The 23092-nt window shown below is 42.8% G+C and overlaps 1 protein-coding gene across 2 annotated transcripts in view; it reads left to right on the top strand.

Moving 5' to 3' along the window:
- The window catches only part of LOC138259622 (uncharacterized), an 83253-nt gene that overhangs the window by 7078 nt on the left and 53083 nt on the right, over positions 1-23092 (top strand). For both annotated transcript variants that reach the window (XM_069207473.1, XM_069207472.1), the window contains one exon: positions 10056-10152. In XM_069207473.1, the coding sequence (XP_069063574.1) occupies positions 10056-10152 (97 nt within the window). The remainder of the gene's footprint in view (positions 1-10055; positions 10153-23092) is intronic.

Below are 23092 nucleotides of genomic sequence, written 5' to 3'. Positions count from 1 at the left end.
AATCAGTACACCCACCAAACTGTGTGCAAAAAGAGTGTCCTGGCCTCTGTTTCTCAGCGACTCTGGCAGAGAACAAACAAAGACAGGGGAGGGGAACCCCACAGCGGGATGCCAAGGTCCTCGTCTAGCAAGTCCAGTATCCAAGATCCCTGCAGCAGCCAGAGGGCACACAGTGCCCAATCAAATAGAGCACCTGCCTCCAAATTATTTTGACCGCACCCCCAGGCTATGAATTCTGCAGTCTCACGATGTTTCCTTGTGACTGGGGGCTCTGCGCCTCTGCCCCTGGGCCAGCTACTGTAGGTGATTCACGAGGCCCAGTTCAGTGGTAATAGTATTTGGCCACTGAGGAGTGCTGTGCTGTGCTAGTGCTATGTTAGAGACAGCTATGCAGTGTGTCCAACTATTGTTTTGTGGTCCGGGAGCCCAATGTTTTTCCGCCTTTAGAGAACCCCTGATGCTGATACCAGATACCCAGTCCCTTTTTATTACATTAGGGCAGGTCCTAGGCCAGCCACCATGTAAAAGAATGCTGTGCCAGCAGTGTCACTGCTGCTGGCCTGAATGACACAGGGGCCGAGAAGTCTGAGATTGTGCCGCCTCTAGGGGACAACCAACACTGGCAACAGGTCTCCTGCAGCCACCATACCATCAGTTCTGGGTCCTGGGCCATTTAGGCCCCCCATTCTATCTTGTAGCCTGTCTCGCCTCCACACAGGTCCCTTGCGGCCCCGGGAGGAGGAGGAGGAGATCACCCACTGCCTTTACTACTCCCCCTGAGCTCTGCAGGGCCCAGTGGTTACAGGACCAATGCTTGGCACTATGTGGCAGGGACTCACCAGGCACAATGCTGCAGCCCCCACCGCTCACCCAGTCCCAGGCTAGCTGCCAGGCTGCGACAGGTTTCAAGGGGTCCCTACTCTCCCCTTTAGTGCTCGGCTGTCGAGGGTCAGCTACCTGGTTCTGTAGCACTTCTGTCTCCTGGCAGCCGCCGCTTCAGATCTGCAGTGTGGCTTACCAATAGCGATTGAACCCTGGGCCGCTGCAGGAAAATCCCCAAGCCGCTCCCAGTCCAGCGGTCGTTCATCTTCCAGGCAGGGTCCCTCTGGGCTCTGAGGCACACTGTCACCTTCAGACTGCCTCCCATTCTCAGCAGTCTCCCGGGCAGTGCAGCCTAGTCTGCTTGTGGGGGCATACAAATGTTGCACCCTTATTCTGCAGCAGGGGTGGCGCTCAGGGTCCCTGTGGGACCTGCTCCCTGTGTCCCAGTGCCACGGAGTTCAGCTCCAGGTATTGGGGCTCAGTAATTCACCTGGGACAGGAGGATTATGGAAGATATTTTGTGCGGGTCGTGAGCACTAGCTCAGTGTGACCGATCGGCCATCTTGTTGGCCATGCCCCTGAAAGGGAATTTTTACTAAAATGTAGCACACTCTCCTTAATCAAATGTGGTCATAGAACCAGTACTACTCTCTCTTATCCGCTATGCTAGAATCAGCGTGCATCCCCTGTGCATCAGTGATGATCCTTGACTGACTGGGTGATGCTAAACATTTTAATTAAAAAGATGTCAAACATTCACCCCCATCATCTGAGATTCCTCTTTGCTGAGTGTGCTCCTATGTGGGAATAGATAATACAGCAAGTTTCAAGGGTACCTTAAAGGTGGAAGGCTATTGCAATAAGGGCGGCAGAAGAATATCTGCCACCTTTAGTGCACCACTGATACTTTCAGGTTTATGCCCATTCCCACAAAGGAGCAAAACCAGTGATGAAGCATGCCACATGATGCGAGTAAGGATATGACATCCTTTTAACTAATATTTAGCATCTCCTCTTATATGTCTTCTGTATTACTATGTCTCAGTTCTGGAAGCCATTGAGCCACAGTTGGATGAGAGTCTTGGGGTGGAGTTGGTAAGCGCTACCACTGAAGAGGATTTAGAGGCAAAATGGACTCCAAAGTGAAGAAGGATCATGTACTTATATTCAGAGGAGTCTTAGCTGAAGACTTCCTGAGGTTAGTAGGTATGTTTACTTCAGTAAAGCCATATTCTTCATTCAAAAAGACCATCACTGCTTGGACGTTATAGTTAACATTGGTCATTCTGCAGTGCAACCTTTTTAGTCTTCAGAAAACATTGACTTCAGAATCAGAGGAAAGATAATGCATAGAGAATTCCATGGGACTAGGTAGTGCATTCATACTCAAGCATGCAAATTCAGTTGATTGGAAGAGAAGGAATGAGTAGAGCATTGTATGAGGACACAAAAAGGTCTAGGGTTCGGGGCTCAAATCTCCTTCAGATTGAGACAAAGGTATTGAGATTTGGGACGAAACTCAGGAAAGAGGTATGCTAATATCCCAGATGGTTCACATATGTTTTGCAGATGTGGGTGTCTGTTTGGGTCAGTATGGGTGTCTGTTCGAGCCACTAGTAGCCTTTAATTTACAGTCCTCAATGCTTTTCACTGATCCAGGTCATGAAAAACTATTGGAGTTATGAGGATCGTCTGGTCTTAGACCAATAAACCTGACTGCTACTGGCAGAGGACAACTCAGACCAGGTGCTGAAGTGACTACCCTCTTCAATCTTCAATTGACTTAAAGTCCCTCTTTGTCCCTGTAAATACCCAACATATGGGTCAGACCGGGCAATGTAGTTTGGGGAGATTGCAAGTATAAATACATGCCATCAGCGTACAGTGCTACACTGTCCTTATGGTCAGTTGCCGAACGTAAGCCCTGATCCATGCCACCAATGACTCCATCACCAGAGCAAAAAAGAAGGGGCGAGAGAGGACAGCCCTGCCTCATGCCTCGAAGAGTAGTGAACAAGGATGAAAGCATCCCATTTACCTGCACCTATGCAATTGGAAAGTCATAAAATGCTTCAATCAAAGTTAGGACTCTTGGGCCAAAGTTCTCTTGGTGCAGGATGTGGAAAAGGAAGGGCCAGTGGACCATATCAAATACTTTTCTGTTGTCGACTACGAGCAGGGCTGCCGGGCCTGCAGTCGGTCAAGCCAGTAAAGGGAAATCTGGAGTCTACATAGGCCCGGAAGTGTGCCTCTGCTGGCTTTAAACCGTGTTGATTATTGTGAACTAGCGATGTAATAACTCCAGCCAGTTTAGTAGCCATCATTTTGGTCATGAGCTTGCATTTCACATTTAATAGAGATTGGTCTATAGGAGGATAAGAGTTCAGGCGGTTTTCTGTTCTTGAATATGGCAGTAATGCTTGCAGTCCTGAGATCTAAGGCCAAGGAGCCTGTGTGGCCTATTTCTGTGAAGAGGCTTAGAAGATGTGGTGATGAGGAAACAGAACCTGTTATAGAAATTGACGTGGAAGTCTGTCGGGCCCAGCATTTTACCTGATGGGGAACACACAGTGGCTGCCTGAAGTTTCTCAAGAGTCAGAGGGGCATCCAATGCTACATGCTTAGGGCAAGTAAGTGTGCGTATGGGTAGGTCCTCAGGTATCAGGAGGGACCTCCCCAGTAGTGGCGGGGATCTGTGGCTATATAAGGTGTGATAGTGACTCGCAAAGGTTTCTGAAATCTCTGCTGAGATACAAATCAGTTGTCCTTCTGGCGTCTGAATCTCCAGGATGACCTGTGGTCCATCTTATAATTCATGCAACCTGTAGATCAGATTCCCTGCCTTAGTGCCTTGTTTGTATAGTTGGAATTTAGTTAGATCCTCAGTGATGCTTGCAGTGTCAAGAAATGTATGTCTCAATGTCTCGCTCAGCTCATCTAAGTGCAGAGTAGCTTCCTGAGGTGAGTGTGACCATTTGGAGCATTCTAGCTTAAGGATCTGGGTTTCTAGTAGGGTATTTTTGTTTTGCTACTCTTGTTCCTGGCTACGTACTGATGCAAATGCACATCCATGGATCACTTTTTTAAAAGCCTCCCAGTGCATGGTCCGAGGGACCTCACAGCAGAATACAGGTGCCGATACCAAAGGTAGGGAGTTTACAGGCATTAAGAAGAAATCAATTAGGAAGCAGTTAGATAATTGGTCTGCAGCAAGGACGCCACAAAACCAGTTCTCCAGGAACTTCTATGGATTAGTGCCTTCAGCTCCCTCTGGAAATCCCACAAATCGTAGGTTATTGTGGAAGGAGCAGCCATCTTGGAGCCTTGCTGCCATCTCTCCCCGGGTCGATTGTAGCTTTCTAACCATCTGTTGCAGTTTAGTTACAGAGGCCTCAAGGACAGAGATATGACCTTTTGTAAGAGTAGCGAGACATCCGTCCCTGCCTCACCAATTTTTGTCTCACAGGAGAGTCTGGGTTCCTGGATGGCTAGTAGGAAGGCTTTATTTTTTATTGCGTAACCTGCCACAGACACCACTGCTGATGCAGTGCCATCCATTTGGGGCTCTGAGGAGCCTCCCCTCTGCAGGAGTGACTTGGTGTATTTATCCAGCTTACTCTGCCTGCTCGCAGTATTATCTTTACCATCCCAGATCCTTCAGTTGAACCAGACCCACCTGACCCTCGCTGAGGAAGTGGCACAAGCAGACTAGAAGCTCCCCAGAGTGTGACTCCCAGCAGAGGTCTTTCTCTCTACCCATTATGGATGCTGCAGTTCGATGCCCTGGTCCCCTTTAGAAAAAGTCATCCAAGCTGTGCAGGAGGGTGTGTAGTGGTTCTTAATGCTGTCTACTCTGCCACAGGTTAATCCTCTCTGCAGTCTGGGGGGACTACCCTTACTAACTGAGCTGGTATCCAGAAACCAACTCTTTCAGCCTCCTCCTTGGGTTCAGCGGAGGAAGAGTACATAGTCTTACCCTGGCACTCAATAATATTGATGGGTACCTGGCTCCAATGGTTCCCAGTGGCAGCAGGAGGCCTCAGTGTTTGGGGCCCTTGGGTCTGTTTTCATTTGAGGGGCCCTACCCCGGCTGTGCAGTGCCCCACTGGAGCCTCATCTGGGAGCACTTCGTGGTCACCACCCGTCTCATGGGGCTCTGTCACAGCCAGTCTCCACAGCCTCTAGGTGAGGCCTACTTACTCCAGCAGGCTCTCAGCAGTGGCAGACACGAGGCCCTGATGATTCCCATCAAAGAGAGGAGGGCGTCATTGTTTAGGCCCTCTGACTGCCGTCATAGGAGGTGGGGACTTCCCTCAGGGCTCCTAGCGCCTCCTGGTAACCTCAGCTGGGGTGCAGCGTGTAATCTTCCCACCTCACGAGGCTTTGCTCCTATGCTAGGTCCATGGCCTCATGGGCTGCCAGATGGCATCTGGCCCTAACCAACACTAGAAGGCTTTCGGTAGTTCCAGTGTCGGGCGGAGCATTGACCAGGCATTCAGAGAGCCCAGGCAATCCCTCTGAGGCATTGATGTGCTGATTTAGGGCAGGATGTAATGCAGATTATCAGTGCAGGCTGGTGCTCTAGCAAAATGTAGCCGCCGTCTTGCTCCTCTGGCCATGCCCTCCATCTTCAGGTTGATTTTAGCAAGAGCAGGCTTCAGAGGGAGTACTAAATTTCCCAGCCTCAATCAAGCAAAGCAAAACCCAGTTGAGTCAGTAGCATACTGCAGAAACAAGGAAATAAAGGGCCAGATGTAGCAAAGGGTTTTTCCCATTCTGTGTCAATGGGAAAATGTGTTCGTACATATGTCCCAAAGAGTGCAGGGAATGAACACATTATCACAGTGAGAGCAAATTATCTTCTTGTGTACAGAAGTGACTCCCTATTCTGTTAGAAGAAGTTGATAGTCATGGGTGGATCTGGGAAACAATCGTGAGCACGAACCTCCATTGTTATCAATGGGTTGGGTGAAGGGCACCTTTGTATATCATAACATTGTGTGCATTAAGACATTTCCTAGAAATCTGAATAGGACTGGCTCATTGGTGATGCTTATATTTGCTTGGGTAAAATGGTAATTTCTAGACTTCTCTTCCAGGGCACCCCATAGTCATGAAGTCTAATCTTTTCAATGAAACAGACGACATTTCTATGAGCTAATATTAGACAGTAGCAGATCAGAGTGGAACTGATACTATTAGCTTCTACTCTTATAGTATCCTGGGATATCCACATGTAGAAGTGCACTGTTTTACAGCAAGTTATAATATGTTATTCAACAATTTTTTTGAAAACGTTTGCTTCTCACACCCTGCACTATATATAACAATTTGCACATTGAAAGCAGTACTGAATTCTGGGTTAGTGATAAACAGTGTCATTGGAGTAGGGAGTTAAGCAGTTCGAGATTTTCTATGTGTATTCTCCCAATGCGATAGTTTGGCCTCCAAACTCTTGTTAGCATTTCTCTGGAACTGAGAAGATATGTTTTAGAGAGGATCTCCAAATTCTTCTTTTGTATCCCATTCCAGTATTTTGACTATACAGGAGCACCTTGATTACTTTACTTTAAATTGTTGAATTTAAGTTTCTAATACATGTGAAATATTACTCACAAACCTCAATGGTACAGAAAGTTATTTGTGGTACAACCACTGTCATGGAGATTAATTCATATCCTTCCCCGAGAGGGCCCAAATTTTGTTGTTGTTATATTATTCACTTACCCATGTCCCAGAGTACTGGGTTGCCCCTTTTTCAAAATAAGCTCTTTGGTAATAGGCAGAAGTGTCACTGGACTCCTTGTGTGCACTACTGAGAGAAGAAACACAGTGTAAAATATATTAGCACATGTTCTGACACAGATGGTGACTCCAACGGAAGCGCAGTGCCATCAGTTTTTTTTTGTTTTCAAGGGCTAAAAGTGGCCACCACTATTAAAAGAAGCCGCTTCACAGATGGTGCTTAGAAGCACATTAAGGACTCTTCTAATGGAGCACGTATGCTAATTTTCGATCGCATATAAATTAGAGCCCCCAACCTTTATTTGCCATGCGGACTTTATGTAAATGATCCTGTTCTGTATAAACTGAGAGGCGAAGAAAGGCCGCCAGGTCGGCAGTCCTCATGGATTTATTTATTAATCTGCAGCACAATAGGCAGACCAATGCTGATCCATCTCTTGATAACGCGTCCAGCCCTTATAAATTTCCCTGTACCTGGACACGTTGGAGGTCGGTGAACCTTTTAGCCAAGTTGGGCTCTTCTCATCCTAGAATAGTCAGATCACTTAAATCAATAATCAATGACTATTTTAGTCGATAGTCAATACTCAATTAATAGTTGGTATTTCGACGCACCATGACCTTTCAGTCATGAATAACCACACCAGTTTATTAAAATTAGTGAATTTATTTCCCTATATTAACAAAGCTAGCACAATGTATGTAAGTCTCAAAACCAAATGATATATGTATACGAACATTACTAGCTGTCCATAGCGGCGGAAGAAACGCAATCTACGCAAAATCTGAATTATAATGCACTCAGTTATAGCAATACAAATCACTAATATAAGCAACTGAATTTGACTAATTTCATACATCGGTCAGCATAACAAGATTTCAATTCAACATGGTGCGTCAAGTGAATACCTCGACTAACCTCTAATTAGCATTGGCATGTGGGGCTTCTTGCAAAACGAATTTAGTCAACACAAATTTGGAAAACTTCTAGCTTGGGCCCTATCAAAATAGCAGTTGGTACCTAAAAGGAAAAACACAATGCATAATACAATTATCCTTTCATAATTACCAAATACAATCAGCATTCAAGAAAGTCTTCGTCCTTCAGGTACCGGTTCGATCAGCATGGGGCAGATTTCAGAGGGGCAGAGTTAAGGGCAGGTTTCCTTGCAGCAGCAAGGAGAATGGGGAAAAGTTACTGCATGGGCAAGACGGGGCAGATTAAAGTTAAAGTCTCTAGGGTGAGAATTCTCAAAGTGTCTTTCTCTGGAATAGAGAAAAGGGCATTAAGATGTTGTCCAAGATGACGTCTGGCATTTGGCTTCAAAGATGGCATCAAGGAAAATGGCTGACTTCTCTTTGTCCGGTGGGTTTAAGTAAGAAACATTCTAAATTGAGCAGGGTCTTCCATTGGAGGGTTCATAGGGTGGCTTCAATTTGACCAATGAATAGTGTCTTTCTCCTAGTACTCATTTATGCATACATTGTCCTTGGAGCCTTGGAACACAAGTTGCAACAAAGTTTGCCAATTATTTCGGTATCAGTGCTTTCATTGTCTGCACCTGCAGACACTGACCTTGTATCAAAGGGGATGAAACCGGCCTAGCACGAAACCTTGGAGATAAGTGTATTAGTCATCTCTACTGGAAAAATACAGAATAATGTCCTTTTTAAAAGTGAAAAACCACGCAGTTAAATTTGAGGCCAGGCGACTAGGCCAAAGCCTCTACTAAATTTAAGCTAAACATAAAACAGTTTCAACAAGAAAATCATAGAACACATTTGCAATTATGACGGATTACTACATTTGTCAATTCTTCATGATTAATTAAGACCGTTTATAATAATGGCGAACTACTCTGAGGGCACAATTTCCCACGTACATTATTTTCTTTACTAAAATCACACTACATTATACGATTTTGTTACATGATATATGAATATATGTTGGTCCTTCCTTTTCTGCGTCATCACTCTCAAGCAGGCAAATCCGAAACCAAACAGGAGGAGGGGCCATCACATGCTGTAACAGGAGGAAGCGTGAGGTAGTGTAAGGGCCAAAAAAAATGTTCTCTTAGTGAAAGCTCCATGGGCAGAAACTTAGCACACAAAGGAGGGATATTTAGCATAATGCACCAATAGAAGTGAGAAATTTAAGACAAGTACAACAAAGAATGAATGGAAAGAGTGGGCGTGGTTAAAAGCTGCTATTGAATAAAACACGTCCTACAGACAGCGCTGCTCACTGCCAGGCTCAAATGAAAACACAGGCATGTACTTCAAAAATGTAACATTTTGAGACTAATTACAATGCTCCAAAATGTTTGGCTAAACTACAGTGAAACTTGAAATACCCATTTTCGAAGGCATTACTTAGTAAAAATGTATTTGATGCATGCCAATACTAAACAGGATTAATAATGGAGTATTAGTGTAAATCTATGATAGGCACCATGAATGTGCATTATGGGTCCAATTCTTTAAGGAAGTCACCAAAGTATACCAGCATGTATATGTCCATGCACTGCTTCACATCATACAGAAGCGGGTCTGGAAATCATATACCTGGGAAACTTGTAAATTCAATGTTCGCATAAGCAAATATACACGCTTATACTTGCTTATGTAAACATCTACTGAGCGATTGAAAATTCACTTTCCTTATACCATGCAAGTTTGTTGGTGTGCACAGACACGCCTGACACTTCAACCCTGGAAATGCCACTTTCTGACCATTTGTAGATGTCCACACAGGTGGGAAATCAAAGTCTTGCTAGAATCCTTTGACACCATATGATCCCTGGCATATTCAGGGTGGTATTACCAGAGCTCTGATGTAATGAAAATGCTGTCATAATTTTTCACATCACTGCAGTACGTCAACACAGGGTGTACTGATTTTTTTTAAAGACAAGTAGATTTCAGAAGCGTCCCTTCCCTTGAACAAGTTGATAATGTTTAAAATTCTACATCTGTTTTAGAAGAAAATAATCACTACTGCTTGAGATCCTCAAGCTCAGAACTTAAACCATCAGCAGGCAGTTCTTCTCTTCTGCCTCTTAAACAGCCTAGAATTTGTTGCCTACTTGTATCTAGAAGCTAACCCCTCTTTTGATCATTAGGAAGCAACTGAAGGCTCACTTGCTCAAACAGCTCCTCTCTTATTGACTTCTCCTCTGGACTATAAAATGAAATGTCTTCTTTCTGAACTGTTACTGACCTCTTGTTTCATCTGTTATGCACCCCCTAAGTTCTAGTACCCCCAAATAAAGTCATGTCTTCCAACTGATATATTCCACTGTTTCATGTTCTATATAAAACACCCTTATACCTGCATTTTTCTGATGAAAATAAATGTTTCAATACATTACTAAACTGCATGGGATTGGACTTCTGTCACTCAGCTGGGATTGAAGAGGGTCTGAGGATCCTGACTTCAGTCTCCAGTTTGGACTGAGAATGAAAGTCTATAAAATTTGTTTTTTCAGGTGCCCCAAATACTGTATGGCGTTGTAGTGAAAAAGGAGCCGGAACCTGCAGAAGAACATCAGCTTTACGAACATTCTAGATTTTCTGTGGCACAGGGTAAATATGCCTTTTCTTAAATTTAGATTTTCATTAAATGTTGTAATACCCATTACTGCACCAAAAGACAAAACAACAATTAGATACTTTTGAGAACATACATACAAGTTCCTTCTTCAAGCATAGGCAGATGTTCCAACAAAGCCAATTTCAATATCTTAATTTCTGGATCAGTTGCATTCATTTAGGACTTGGTGTTAAAATCTGAAGTTTGAGCCAGAGTACCCAATAATATTTGTAATGAGAGCAGAGGTGTAAATTATCCTTGATTAAGAGCTTTGCAAAACTACGGTACATACAGTATATAATACAGTGCGGATGAGCCTCCTTTTTAACCTATTTAGGTTTTATAAGACAAAGGTACCTCTAACTCTTTTGTATGCAGTTGATACAGATGAGTTTTTCTGTGCACGTATTCTACTGGTCTAATAACTGTCAAGCATAAGAGCCATGGAGCATTTGCCCACTTGGGTCAAGGGTCAACTAATAACTCCTTCAAAGAATTTGTTTGTCATGAACTTTCAACTGGTTTAGATAATGGGGGTCATTCTGACTCTGGCGGTCCGAGACCGCCAGGGCTAGTATGACTGAAAGCACCGCCAACAGGCTGGCGGTGCTTTCTTCCCCATTCTGACCGCGGCGGTAAAGCCGCGGTCGGACCGCCGGGGCCGGCGGTTTTCCGCCATTTCTGCCCCGGCGGCGATAATCCGCCAGGGCAGCGCTGCTTGCAGCGCTGCCCTGGGGATTATGACCCCCTTACCGCCAGCCTGTTTCTGGCGGTTTTCACCGCCAGGAAGAGGCTGGCGGTAAGGGGTGTCCAGGGGCCCCCTAACAGGGCCCCGGCCAACTTTTCACTGTCTGCATAGCAGACAGTGAAAAGCGCGACGGGTGCAACTGCACCCGTCGCACGGCCGCAACACCGCCGGCTCCATTCGGAGCCGGCTTCTGTGTTGCGGCCTCATTCCCGCCGGCCCATCGGGAATGTCGGAATGGGGGTCGCGTGAGTGCGGCCGCATTGGCGGCCGCATGGCAGTTTCCGCCCGCCAAGGTCGGAATGACCCCCAATGTGTTTACATTTTTGCAAACAAATTTTGCATTGGAAGCGATAAATATGACGTATTTAAATACAATTAATTAGAATGACATGGACAAATCATATATTGTGCTCAATAATAGTTGAATTTGCATGTTTGAAAACAGTAGTCTACCTTCTTGCAAGAACCTCCATGCAATGTGTTTCTTGACTGTTAAGAAATAGGAGTTTGCCACTAAAGTGCATCACATGTAGATGGAAGGAAAAACAACCACCTTAAATTTGTACTCTCTGTTACTGTGGAATGCAGGCTATAAATCATATTTTGTTTGTCTGTACCATGTTACAAAATGCATGATTACGGTTTTTAAGAACATGTTTTTCCACATCGAAGTGATGATTGCAGAGTAAGCTTTCAGCTTTATGGTTCCAGTGAGGGGTACTGCATTTTTAAATCACTTTTATTTTTATGTTACCCAATTTTATCTCTTGTACTATTGTTCGTGCCTCATATAGTATTTGTTGACCTTCAGTTGAAATCTTGAGCAAGTACTAAACTTATTATTATTACTAAACCATCCTTCTGGTAACCTAAATACAAAATCAGTGATATATGTGTCCATTGTAGAATTCATCCTCCCTCCCATGACCTCTTTACAGCTTCATGCATTGATATAGTCTTAGTTGCTACCGTTGGAGCTGGCTGGCACCTTTCGATATAGTTTTAGTTCTTGTGTGGTCTTCTAGAGGGAATGGAAGTTCATTCTGATTTGGCCTCTATGACAGAAAAGTTATCTTTCCAGTCCTTTAGCCATGTCAGTAGACACCTGGGGCTGTATAATGAACTGGTGCCCTGGTGCAGAGGAGTACAGAGCGCTTGTTATTAAAAAGCTGCACTGTCTAAAGCACATCCACTTAACTCAGAAATTCTTCAGCTTTACTGCCTGAGCTGCAGATAGGACAGCTGGCAAATAGAGTGTGGTAGTCGCCTCTGCCTATTTCTGTTTTTGAGCGACATGGTCTGTAGCCCTTGCATTAATTCAGAGAATTTACACGTTAAATATGCACACTTCAGACACACAGGGCCTGATTCTAACTTTGGAGGACGGTGTTAAACCGTCCCAAAAGTGGCGGATATACCACCTACCGTATTACGAGTTCCATAGGATATAATGGACTCGTAATACGGTAGGTGGTAAATCCGCCACTTTTGGGACGGTTTAACACCGTCCTCCAAAGTTAGAATCAGGCCCACAATGCCTTTAAAACAAAATCCACTTAAACCCTCTGAAAGAGTGTTAAGGACACTGGATGTTGGTGGGGGGGGGGGCAGTTATTTATTAGTGTGGTAATTCAAGGCAAATTAGCCAAGCACATCTGTTTTTTATATTCTTGCTGGACACCTTAATGGTAAATAAGTAGCAAAGGAAACAATTGCCTTTTGGAATGTGCAGATTATTGAACTGTGTTGTCCACCAGCAAACATGCTTACAAATGAAATCAAGGCCAGATTCACTTGGGGGAAAAAGATGCTTCATTGATTTATGTAGGTAATATATCACTGATTGATATTTTTGCAGCAGCAAAAGGGTCTTCTTATGTTCTTTTAGAAGACATTTCTATTTAGATATTCAATCATAAATGAGGCTGAAGTATTGCAGACGCTTCTGAACCTGTTGTTGTTGCGTCACATCCTCCTCCATATTGTTTGTTCTTCTGTATAGTTGATAAACAGGATGTGAATCTACAATAGGCTAACCCTACTAAAAAGACTAACACATGTAACAAGATGTTTGGTGCTTCTAGTTATTCTTGATTCACATGTGACCCTCTTGGCTTCACAGTGAAGGGGAGTGCTGCAAAAAGAGAACATGATTACAGTGGCACATGCCATATAGTTACCAGTACATCTACCGTGCATAACCTAATCATGGGGGGGGAATCTGAAGATGATGGTCGCAAACTGGCATTGTGGGCTTGCAGTCCCTAATTAAAGATTATGGATTTTTCTGATTTACTTCTGTGATCATGCCCTACTAGATATAAACCTTTTTATCGCAACAGGGATATATGCCAATTATAATAAAAGGATTAAATACTCTGAAAGAGAATCTGCAAAAATAATTGGACAGATAGATAAAAAAAAAAAGAAAATGCCAGCAGTTTTTAGGATTATTGACAGTGAAAATTCTACAAGTGTGTACTCCTTAAATAGCACCATGCCTTCAGCACTGGGTCTCATTAAAGGAGACTTATGTCTTTTACAGCATGGCCATGCTCAGCTAAGAGCTATAATACAGTTACACTTGGCTTTACATCTTTGGTCAGGTTATGTGTCCTGGCAATGTCTAAACGAAACAGACATTTTTTAACCTTACAATTTGATGCTAACACAAAAAAAGGCTATAAAAGGAATCCACATACTCTTTGTAAAGCACTGGGCTGCAGTTTGGAACCCGGCCAACTTTATGTGATTACAGTTTCTAAAACAAAAAATACAGTATTGTGGGAAAAACTAGTACCCATCCCCTGAACATGAAATTAAGGTTATCCTTTGGCCTACATTTGATATGAAGGACATGTTTTGACAAAAGGAGTTCACTTGTTGCAGTTTTGCCTCAAAAAGAGGTCCCTTTGATTTCTGTGGCAGAGACCTGTGATTTTTAGACAGTCAGAACTGCTTCAGAAATACAGACGCTAATACAAACCTAACACCCACCTCATTTTGCTAGCATTGCACATACAATGTTCAACGCATCTAGTACAACTGGTTTTGTGCACTTTTTCAAGAACATCAAATCTAGCCTGGTTACTGGATTTTAATCTGTATTTGGACCGATTCCATTGTTTATCACTCCTTGTTCTCCATTTTTTTTGGATGATCCTCCTCCAGCCCTCTGCTTATCAGCTGTGGTATTATCATCTTCCACCTGATCCAACAAGGAAATCAACAAAATGGTGTACACATATTGAGCTGAGGAAAAGTGCAGAGAAACCTTAGTGCACTATCGGGGACATAAGTGGCTTTCTGAACTTAGTGAGAGATGAATTATGCCCTTTTGAAAAACTGAATGCTCTACAAGTAAAGCCTGCCTTCTTGGTGCATGAACGGTACAACAGAAATCATTCTGCCCCAATGGCTTTCCTAGACATGAAAACGCTCCTGTAATTATTACAATCACACCAGAGGCAATGCTGAGCAGTGTATCTGCTGATTCCACAAAATGCTTGCAATGATGAACCACCATCACCTTTGAGTTGGTTCCTGAAGATTGGCTTGCATCACTAATGCATGTGAGTCACAGATTGAAGCACTCTCACCATATCTGAGTGGTTTAGAACTGCATCACTGTTGCACTTCTCTGGTTCATCTACCCCCCGAGCCACTGATAATATGCCTGCATCACTTATCTTTCTTAACGACTTCTCATCATTGACCTCTCCTACACTGTCTGTGATCCTGATGTCATAGAAGTATCCTCTGACCATGACTCAGAATCACCCCCTGATTGTCAAAAAACACTGACAGAATCCAGTGTTAACTACAATATCACGTATGATGAAGAAGAAAAATTAACAACAGACAATTTTACCTTTTTTCATTTTTTCTTAAAACACATTAGTTTTTCCATTTTGGCATACTGAATATCAAGCCAAACCTGCTTGATTATCAGAAAGCATCTCGTCCTAACAGACATCATGATAAGATAATGTATTGGTTTTTTTTTCATATATGATACAGTGTTTAATCGTGTGAAGCGTGAAAGGCTTAATAGAAGTATTTATGCAAACCTTACTTCATCATTTCATGCTATTGTACATATTTCACATATACTTGATTTATACTGATCTTATGGATTCATTTAAACTATGTTTATGTTTCCCTTCTGAGGACATGGATTTTACTCCTCTGAAACAGGATCCTTCAAATTATGTCACACACATACATTTGACTCAATTACGCCATATTTAGGCGTATGGATCCCAGTGCCAGACTCCATTTGAGCTTGTTAAGCTAGCTTGTTTACCTTTGACTCATATGGTGCATGTCATTATCTTTCACGGAACTCGAGAAAGTGTCAAAATATCCAAATAATGACCCTGATAAATACCTAAGGTGACATAGGTCTGATATAAATTCCTTGAAATGTATGTTTCAAGGTCAGACAATAAATGTATAAAGTAAATAGTCTGAATTGTTGTACTTTTGTCATACTGGCTCATACCGATTATGTCTTGAATTATCATACTTGTTCATTCCGGTTATGTCTAGAACTAGCGGAAGTCCCCAATGTAGGGTAGGGGTCAGTGGTCATACCTATAAAAGCCCCATTGAGTGACCACCAATTTAGAGACGTCTTCACCCCAGGTTATCACAAGAGGTTCTGTCAGACTGGCGTAATTCTGCAGCATCCATTCCTATACCAAGAGCTGATACTGAGCCAATGCTGAGAGGAGCTGAGCCCAGCTAATGTATATAGAAGTAAAGAACGAAATTGGGATTGAGTTACCACTGCATTCCTGACCCCTTTATGGGACTGTTAGTAACCCAGAGAGCAAAGACATAACAGTGATAGGTAATGTCAAGTGGGGTTCTTTGGGGCTACAACAACCTGAACTTTCACATTTGAGCACTGGTGTACTGTAATACCTTTGGGTACTTTTGGGTGGGAAAGCTCTTGTAGAACTAGGCTAGTGCCCTAGTTTTCTCTCTCTCTCTCTCTCTCTCTCTCTCTCTCTCTCTCTCTCTCTCTCTCTCTCTCTCTCTCTCTCTCTCTCTCTCTCTCTCTCAATTAATGGTCTTTTAAGGTATCCACTTACCCTAGCCTACATTAAACAAATACCATGTCCAATCATTGTGTCTTGAAAAAGGCCTGAATAGCATGGACCACCTGGATGCAACCTTAAACAAAGACACAGACTAATATAAGCAAAACTTTGTATAACTAAATGAAAGTATTGTACTGATTTCTGTAACCAGGCGTCCAAAATGGGATTTCAAGGGACACTAAAATATAATGAGTCAATTTCTTAATAATGTGTTAATGGACTAGAAAAAAGGTGAACTATGTTGATATAATCTAATGCATTGATGAACTGCCTTCAATGCGTTATTGAAATTCCACTGTGGTGTGCCAAATCTCTGAACTGTACTATATGTATTTTGTTGAAAGCACAATCATTGCAATCATAGGTTAAAAACTCAAGGAAATATGTAAAGAAAATGCTTGCTTTGGTCTGGTGAATGATGTGTGGTAATACTGTAAAGATATATATAAATAAAGTTTCAATGACATTCTTTTGTCACCATTAATCACAACCTGGTCACAAAGCTCTTTCTCCATTTTGCTCATGGCGGGAATCATGCCTTAATAGCTATTTAACATCCCTGTTTGCCACAACGGAGCAGTATCTCTTAGCGCTTTGTTGATCATTTATAGTCACTACCTTTGCATGGGTATGTGGGAGGGAGAATACAAGTATAATAAGGAGAAAAGCAGTTATTAGGGAACTGTCTTTCGGCTTGGGGCCTACCTTGACAATATTTACAGATGTTGCTTGACTAATGTCTTCCATGTTCCTTCCTTGTTTTCTTTACTATGTACCTAGGCAGGATTGTTTATTGCTGCTAACTATTGACTGCGTTTGTGTACAAAGTCCAGGTCTCTCCTTACTTGCCGGTGCCATACTGAGTCCCATCCTCTGCTGTCCATTCACTCACTTCATAAACTGAATATACAGGTGTGTAACTCTCACGCATATCCTTTCACATCCCAGAGCTATGAACACTGTGCACATTTCCCTGGAGGGTCTTTACAACTCTCAGTTGTGCTCCATTTGATCCGTGACCTCCTCTTCTCAAAGATCAAGTCATATGTAGAAAGGATGGTGTGAACGCAAATATTTTAATTTGAAATTATTAATGAATGTTTATGTATTCTGAATAATGAAATCGGTAGCAAAAGATTAACCTAGAAAAATAATGTGCATGTTTGAAATTGTGACCTCGGAGAGCGACCACCAGAATTTACAAATTATATTAAAAGAGTAATTACTGACATGAAATATTGAACATTTATTAGATTAATGTAGTAATGTGTCATATTGAGAGACATTACCTATGCTTTGCATTCATTGTAAGCCTCAACTTAGCTAATGTCTTGGCCTAGTTTGCCAGGCCTCTTGCAGAAGCTGTATGTCTTAGTGTTTAATGGAAAATGCTGACAAGCTGAACTAACAGTGAACTGCTCATTGTTTAATAAAAACTGCTTGCTTGAAACCTCTATGTGAACCAATGGACAGAAGATGATGGAACTAGAAATGTAACGATTAATGTGTAAAGCGCACTGGGTGTACTTTCCTGTGGACAGAAGATGATGGAACTAGAAATGTAACGATTAATGTGTAAAGCACACTGGGTGTACTTTCCTAGGACTCGAACCATGAAGACACTGACTGGGGAAGAAGATGCAACATTTTCAATACCTGATGAGCTGGATGATGAGGACATGGTAAAACGAACCAATCAATGACATGAGAACTGTGAAATATTAGAATTCATAGATTTGAGTTACAAAATGTATTGGTTAGCGAAAAATCGTATGATTAAGTGAGCAATTAGGAACTGGGGGATAGTCTGGGTGACGTTGATATAACAACGTGATAGAGGGAAAGACGGCAGATGATGATGATGTTAGGGGAAAGACTGCAAGATCATAGAGGTGATTCGAGATTCTGTCATTGGGCTCATACTCTTTGAGAGCCTGATGTGATGCTGATCGACTGATGAACTGAAGAAGAAGACTGACTTTGTTGCTGATCCATACCGAGGATAGGTAGATATGACAATATGACTGAATCATCTTTTTGTGCCTTTTCTTTCTAAGTACCAACTGCGCTGTCTAAATGTTTTTTTCTTAGCTAAGATGTTTTCTAAATTCTTGTTCTAAATTGTTTTGTATGAAGTCCCACATGCTGATACTAATTTGGATTAGTTAGGGGTTTGCCTTCTATGACGATTAATAGGTGACAGAAACAAATGGTTGACGGACTGATTTGATGAACTTAATGTCTCATGTTGACTTATTGCCTTTGATTCAATTGTTGATCTATGCTAATGCTTTAAAATGTACTCTGATGCAAGTTCTGATTAGGTTATGTTTTTGGCGCCTTCTAATTAATTATTATGGAATTGTTGAATTTGAATAAAACTTGAACTAATCTCATAACTTAGTATTGTAACTAATAGGGAATAAAATTACTAAACGTATACTGAGTTGTGGTTATTCATGACTGAAAGGTCATGGTGTGATGATTATTAATTGCTGATTGATGACTAGTCAAGTGATTATTGAATATTGTTTATTGATTATTGAAAAACAGTGGTCACATCATAGCTAGGATACTCCATGCGAATCAAAAGGTTCATCGACCTATGCGTGTCCCCTTGTCAGTTTATTTATTAAGGACCAGGCGCGCCAACAGTTTTTAGAAGCAGTTTGATGGTTAGTTTCCACGGAGAACTAGTTATATGGTGACTGATGGTTATGGTGATAGTTTGAGTTAGGTTAGTTGTTCATTATTATTGAGATTTGTATTTTTGTTTTCAAAATGGCAATTGTAGCAAGGATGATATCCCCTTAAGCCCAGAAATGACTTTCCCAGATCCTGGGTCCTGCTAGTAGAGTTGGTTATGTTCTCGGCGTTCTAGCGATAGTGTGAAAGTGATAGGTTGTGCTTGCACAGCTTATGCAAATTGCAGGTGAATTGTGACATATGTGACGGAAATTAGGGAGTCTGACTACTCCAGATGAGGTTTTAGTATGAGTGTGTGTACTCCGCAGCATGAGAGTAGGGAAGTCGTCGAACTTCATATGTGTGTGGCGCTTTGTGCTAAAAAATTGTCCACTGGTTGTTGATGTACGGACCCTGCGTGGTCTAAGACTCCGGAGTATATTGACAAGTGTAGGAGACACTTGGTTATATGTTGTAATCTGTCTGGTTTAGTAGGTTGATGGTGCGTGGTCAACAAGCCGGTGTGTGAGTTAAGTGGGTGAGAGAAAATTTCGACTGAGCTTTGCCGAGTCCTATGTGCACCAGGGCCCATTGATAATTGAGAGTAAAATTTGTGGGTCGAATTTTGCTTACGAATGTGGGAGACTAAGAAAGAGGAATAGCTGCATGAGCGAAAGGGCCATCAGTGAAAATCCGTAAGGTCTCTGAAGTGATTGTGTTACCTTCCTGTAGTAAACCAGCAGATTTGTTTTGGTTTGGTTTTTGGTTAGTGCTCGCTATAATTTTGCATTAGTTGTGAGATTCCGAGTGTTAGGAGGACGAGCCGCAAGACTTTGTCAGCCGCAGTACGTGTGAGTGTGACATCAGTAGAGCCGCACTGGGATAGGTTGGTTAGTGCGAACAGTCATGCACGGATTGGCAGCCATCCGTGAGAGGCAATTGATTAAGAACATGCTAAAAGGAATCTTGGAAGTAAAAGTCATTTCCTGATTTGATTCAAAAACACAAAAAGTAGAAAAGATGAAGTTTTTCAAAACGTTTACGTCTGCCATGAAGGGGGATACATATATTAAGGTGACAGTGGGGGAGCCTACCTCACCGGAAAATTCTCGGGCTTATATTGTGATGGAGGAACGAGGTGTCGCGCCATGTCTTTGGTTAAAGCAGTGGTGCAAATCAACAGAGAAACAGGGAGCTTTAGCGTTTCCTGAGCATGGAGGGTTCAATTTGAGAATTTTAGATCAATTACGGATGGCACTGTATGACACAAGGCCCCTTCCGAGACCGGCACAGTTTGAGGCATTAATAGTTTGGGAGCTGATAGCGAGACAGCAGCAAGAAATAAAGTTTCAGAGGAGAATAAGAAAAGTGGAGAAGTCCTTAGCAGAAGCTTGAAGGGATTGGGAACAGAAAAAATGGAGAACAGTGACATTGCAGGACTTTAATTTGTTTCCTGCTATTATGGAAGAAGATGAGGCAGAAGGGAAAGAGGAAACTAGCAAAAGTGATGAGATTTTGTCTGGGAGTACAAAGAAGAAAAAGGCTTACATAGTAGAAGAAGACTCGTATGTCGAGGATCTTATTACTCAGATGCTGAGGGACCGACATCCACCATATGCGGTGCATGAGTGGGGTCCGAGTACTAGTTATGCTCCAACTGCAGCAGCACAGGCGTCGGGGACAGCTGGTCCAGTACAGGTTGATAATGGACAGGTACAAGGGGTAGTGCAAAGTACTCCTAATGCATTGACAACTTCAGTAGTGCAGGCACAGATGCATCTGCCACCGATACAGGGAATTTATCCTGAAGTGCTGATTCTTGATACATCTTCGAATCTAGTGGTGCCTACGGAGCAAGTAGTTCCGAGACCATTGCTGGTCCAGACTGAGCCGACTCCGATATTGATGCCCCAGGCACAGCCACAGGGTATGCCGAGGTTTACACCAATGACCGGGACAGAGTCAGATTTGACTCCAGTAATGAATCAGAGAATGGGAATAACTCTCCCACAGAATGCGGGTGCTAGAGCAGCCCCTGATGCAGTATCGCTGCCGATTACTGTTGGTCCAGTGGTACCATTGTTTGCGCAGAAGAAGCCAATCACAGGAGAACAGGGTGAAATGTCACAGACCCTCGTGAGGAGGGGGGTAAGAGAACATGTGCAGGCAGTGTCGTGGGAGGGTCAGATCAAGGTCACTAATGGATCTCAGTGCACTTTTTACACTTTTCGATGCTGTAAATGGCCCAAGTGTAAGTCAGAGCTTGAAGCTTTTGACACTGCAACCTCCACGTGCAGTGGTACAACGGGTGCCATCACCCAATGCAAGCAACATTACGTTACAGGGATTGACAGCATAGTAGTTGAATGAGTGGTTAGATAGTTTGAATACCCCACAAAATTTGTCCAAAAGCGAAGAGCAGTTTGATCGTGTTAGGCTGGCTACAGAAGTAACTGAACTAGTCAAGGGATCAGTGGGAGTAAATAGGTTAGAATCCTATACGGAAAAGGAGTTGAGATACTTATGTCCGAGAATCACGAGAGAGGTTGGCAAGATACATCAGAGGTTGGCAGACTTAGCAGAAAAACATGATACAGAAATTGGGAAAATGAGGCATCTGAAAAGAAGCTACAGGTTATATTTTGAGGTAAAGGATTTCGAACACATGAGGTCAGCTGGAATGAAAGCACATCTTAAAGAACTATTGCAGAGTGCACAGATTTGGGGAGTATTAGAATCATGGGAAGGCAGATGGACAAAAAAGAAGGAAAAACGAAAACGAGATTCACAAGAAGGGTCCGAAAGTGTACAAAAAGATAAGGATCCAGTGAAAATCTTACTAATGAGGGAAATTCCAGGAGGGTAGTTTGTTCATGTTCCTTGGCACAGGAGTGATATTCTGTCATTCACAAATGATTATCCAAAGCTGAGGGAGAAGCCAGTCGAATGGTATCAGCAGACAGATAGATTTGTTAAGCTTTCGAAATGTCTGTGGGAAGACCTGAATACTCTGTTGGAGATAGTGGTTCCGGCTGATTTGTGGGTTGAGTGCAAGAGACCAGTAGATTGGCCGACAAGTGAACCAGAAAGGGATAGAACTACAGGTGCACCATCACCCCAAGTAATGAAGCATTATTATAAGGTGATTGAGTTCCAGAAGAAGAGAATTTCTTCTAAAAATATTGATTGTCAGAGAATTGATAGGACAGTGCAGGAAGCCAAGGAGTCAATACATGCGTACTATGAGAGGTTGTTGAAGGCATTCAAGGAGTACAGTGGCAAGGAAGCGATCTAGCCAAAAGACATGTTGCAGTTTGTAATCAGGTTCGTGGAAGGACTGAGACCTTGAATAGGTCAGATGATTAAGAGTCATTTGATTTGTTGGCAAGCAAAGCCGATCAATGAGGTGTTGCAGTATGCGAAATACTGCAGTGATGAGATCGAGTTAAAGCAGAAAAAGCTGAAGGAGAAGGCGATGGTGATGCAGATTAAGGCAGCTCAAACAGGAGTTCAGGGAACTTTTGTTCAGCAGATACTGCAGCAGCAGGGAACTGTTATGTTCCAGCCTCAAATGAAAGGTAGGGGTCGTGGAGTTAATATGAATCATGGATCAGATTTGGGTACTGTAGTGGTTCAGAATGATGTGCAAGGGATGAAGAAGATGTTACTGTGTCACATTTGCGGAGCCGTGGGACATTGGAAGTGGGAGTGTCCGACGATGGTGCAAGACGGTGTTGTTCAGCAAAGTGGTGACGTCAATAAATTTCAAAATGTGAAAGTCCCAACAATGAAAGGTCTTAATCCTAATTTTCAGAATAACATGAATCAGATGCAGAATTTTCAACCCAGGCAGCAGGTGCAAATGCGTTGTGCGCAATTGACACAGTTGCAACCAGTACAGTAGCAGGTCCCTATGGTACCTAGACAGCAAATGCAGATACCTCAAGACCCGATGGAACAGCAACAGATGATGCTTACTCAACAGGACACAGGTCAGAGACAGGACAGAAGTGGAGACAGTGCACCAATTCCCGTTACACAGTGAGAATGAAATAAATGGTGAATGGATGAGTGATAGTTCGGATGAGGAGCCATGTATGCTTGCAGCCTCCCTAGAGGTAGCTCAGAGAGGACCTTTTGTGAGAGGGAAGGTGATGAGTCATAAGGTCTCATTTTTGGTGGACTCAGGAGCTACACGATCTACAGTGAGGAGTGCAGAAGTGAATAAGCATTTGACACATCCAATCACAGATCCAGTGCAAGTTGAAATTGGCAACTTTCAGGGACTGCATAAGTTTGTAGTCTGTCATTCGAGTCCAGTATCCCTACTGGGAACGGACTTATTGTGTAAGACCAAATGTTCAATTACTTGTTCAACTGCGGGAATAGATA

This window comes from Pleurodeles waltl, chromosome 9, assembly GCF_031143425.1.
Source record: "Pleurodeles waltl isolate 20211129_DDA chromosome 9, aPleWal1.hap1.20221129, whole genome shotgun sequence".
NCBI lineage: Eukaryota > Metazoa > Chordata > Amphibia > Caudata > Salamandridae > Pleurodeles > Pleurodeles waltl.
Note: the sequence above shows the minus strand (reverse complement) of the source record. Positions and strands in the feature narration are given on the sequence as shown.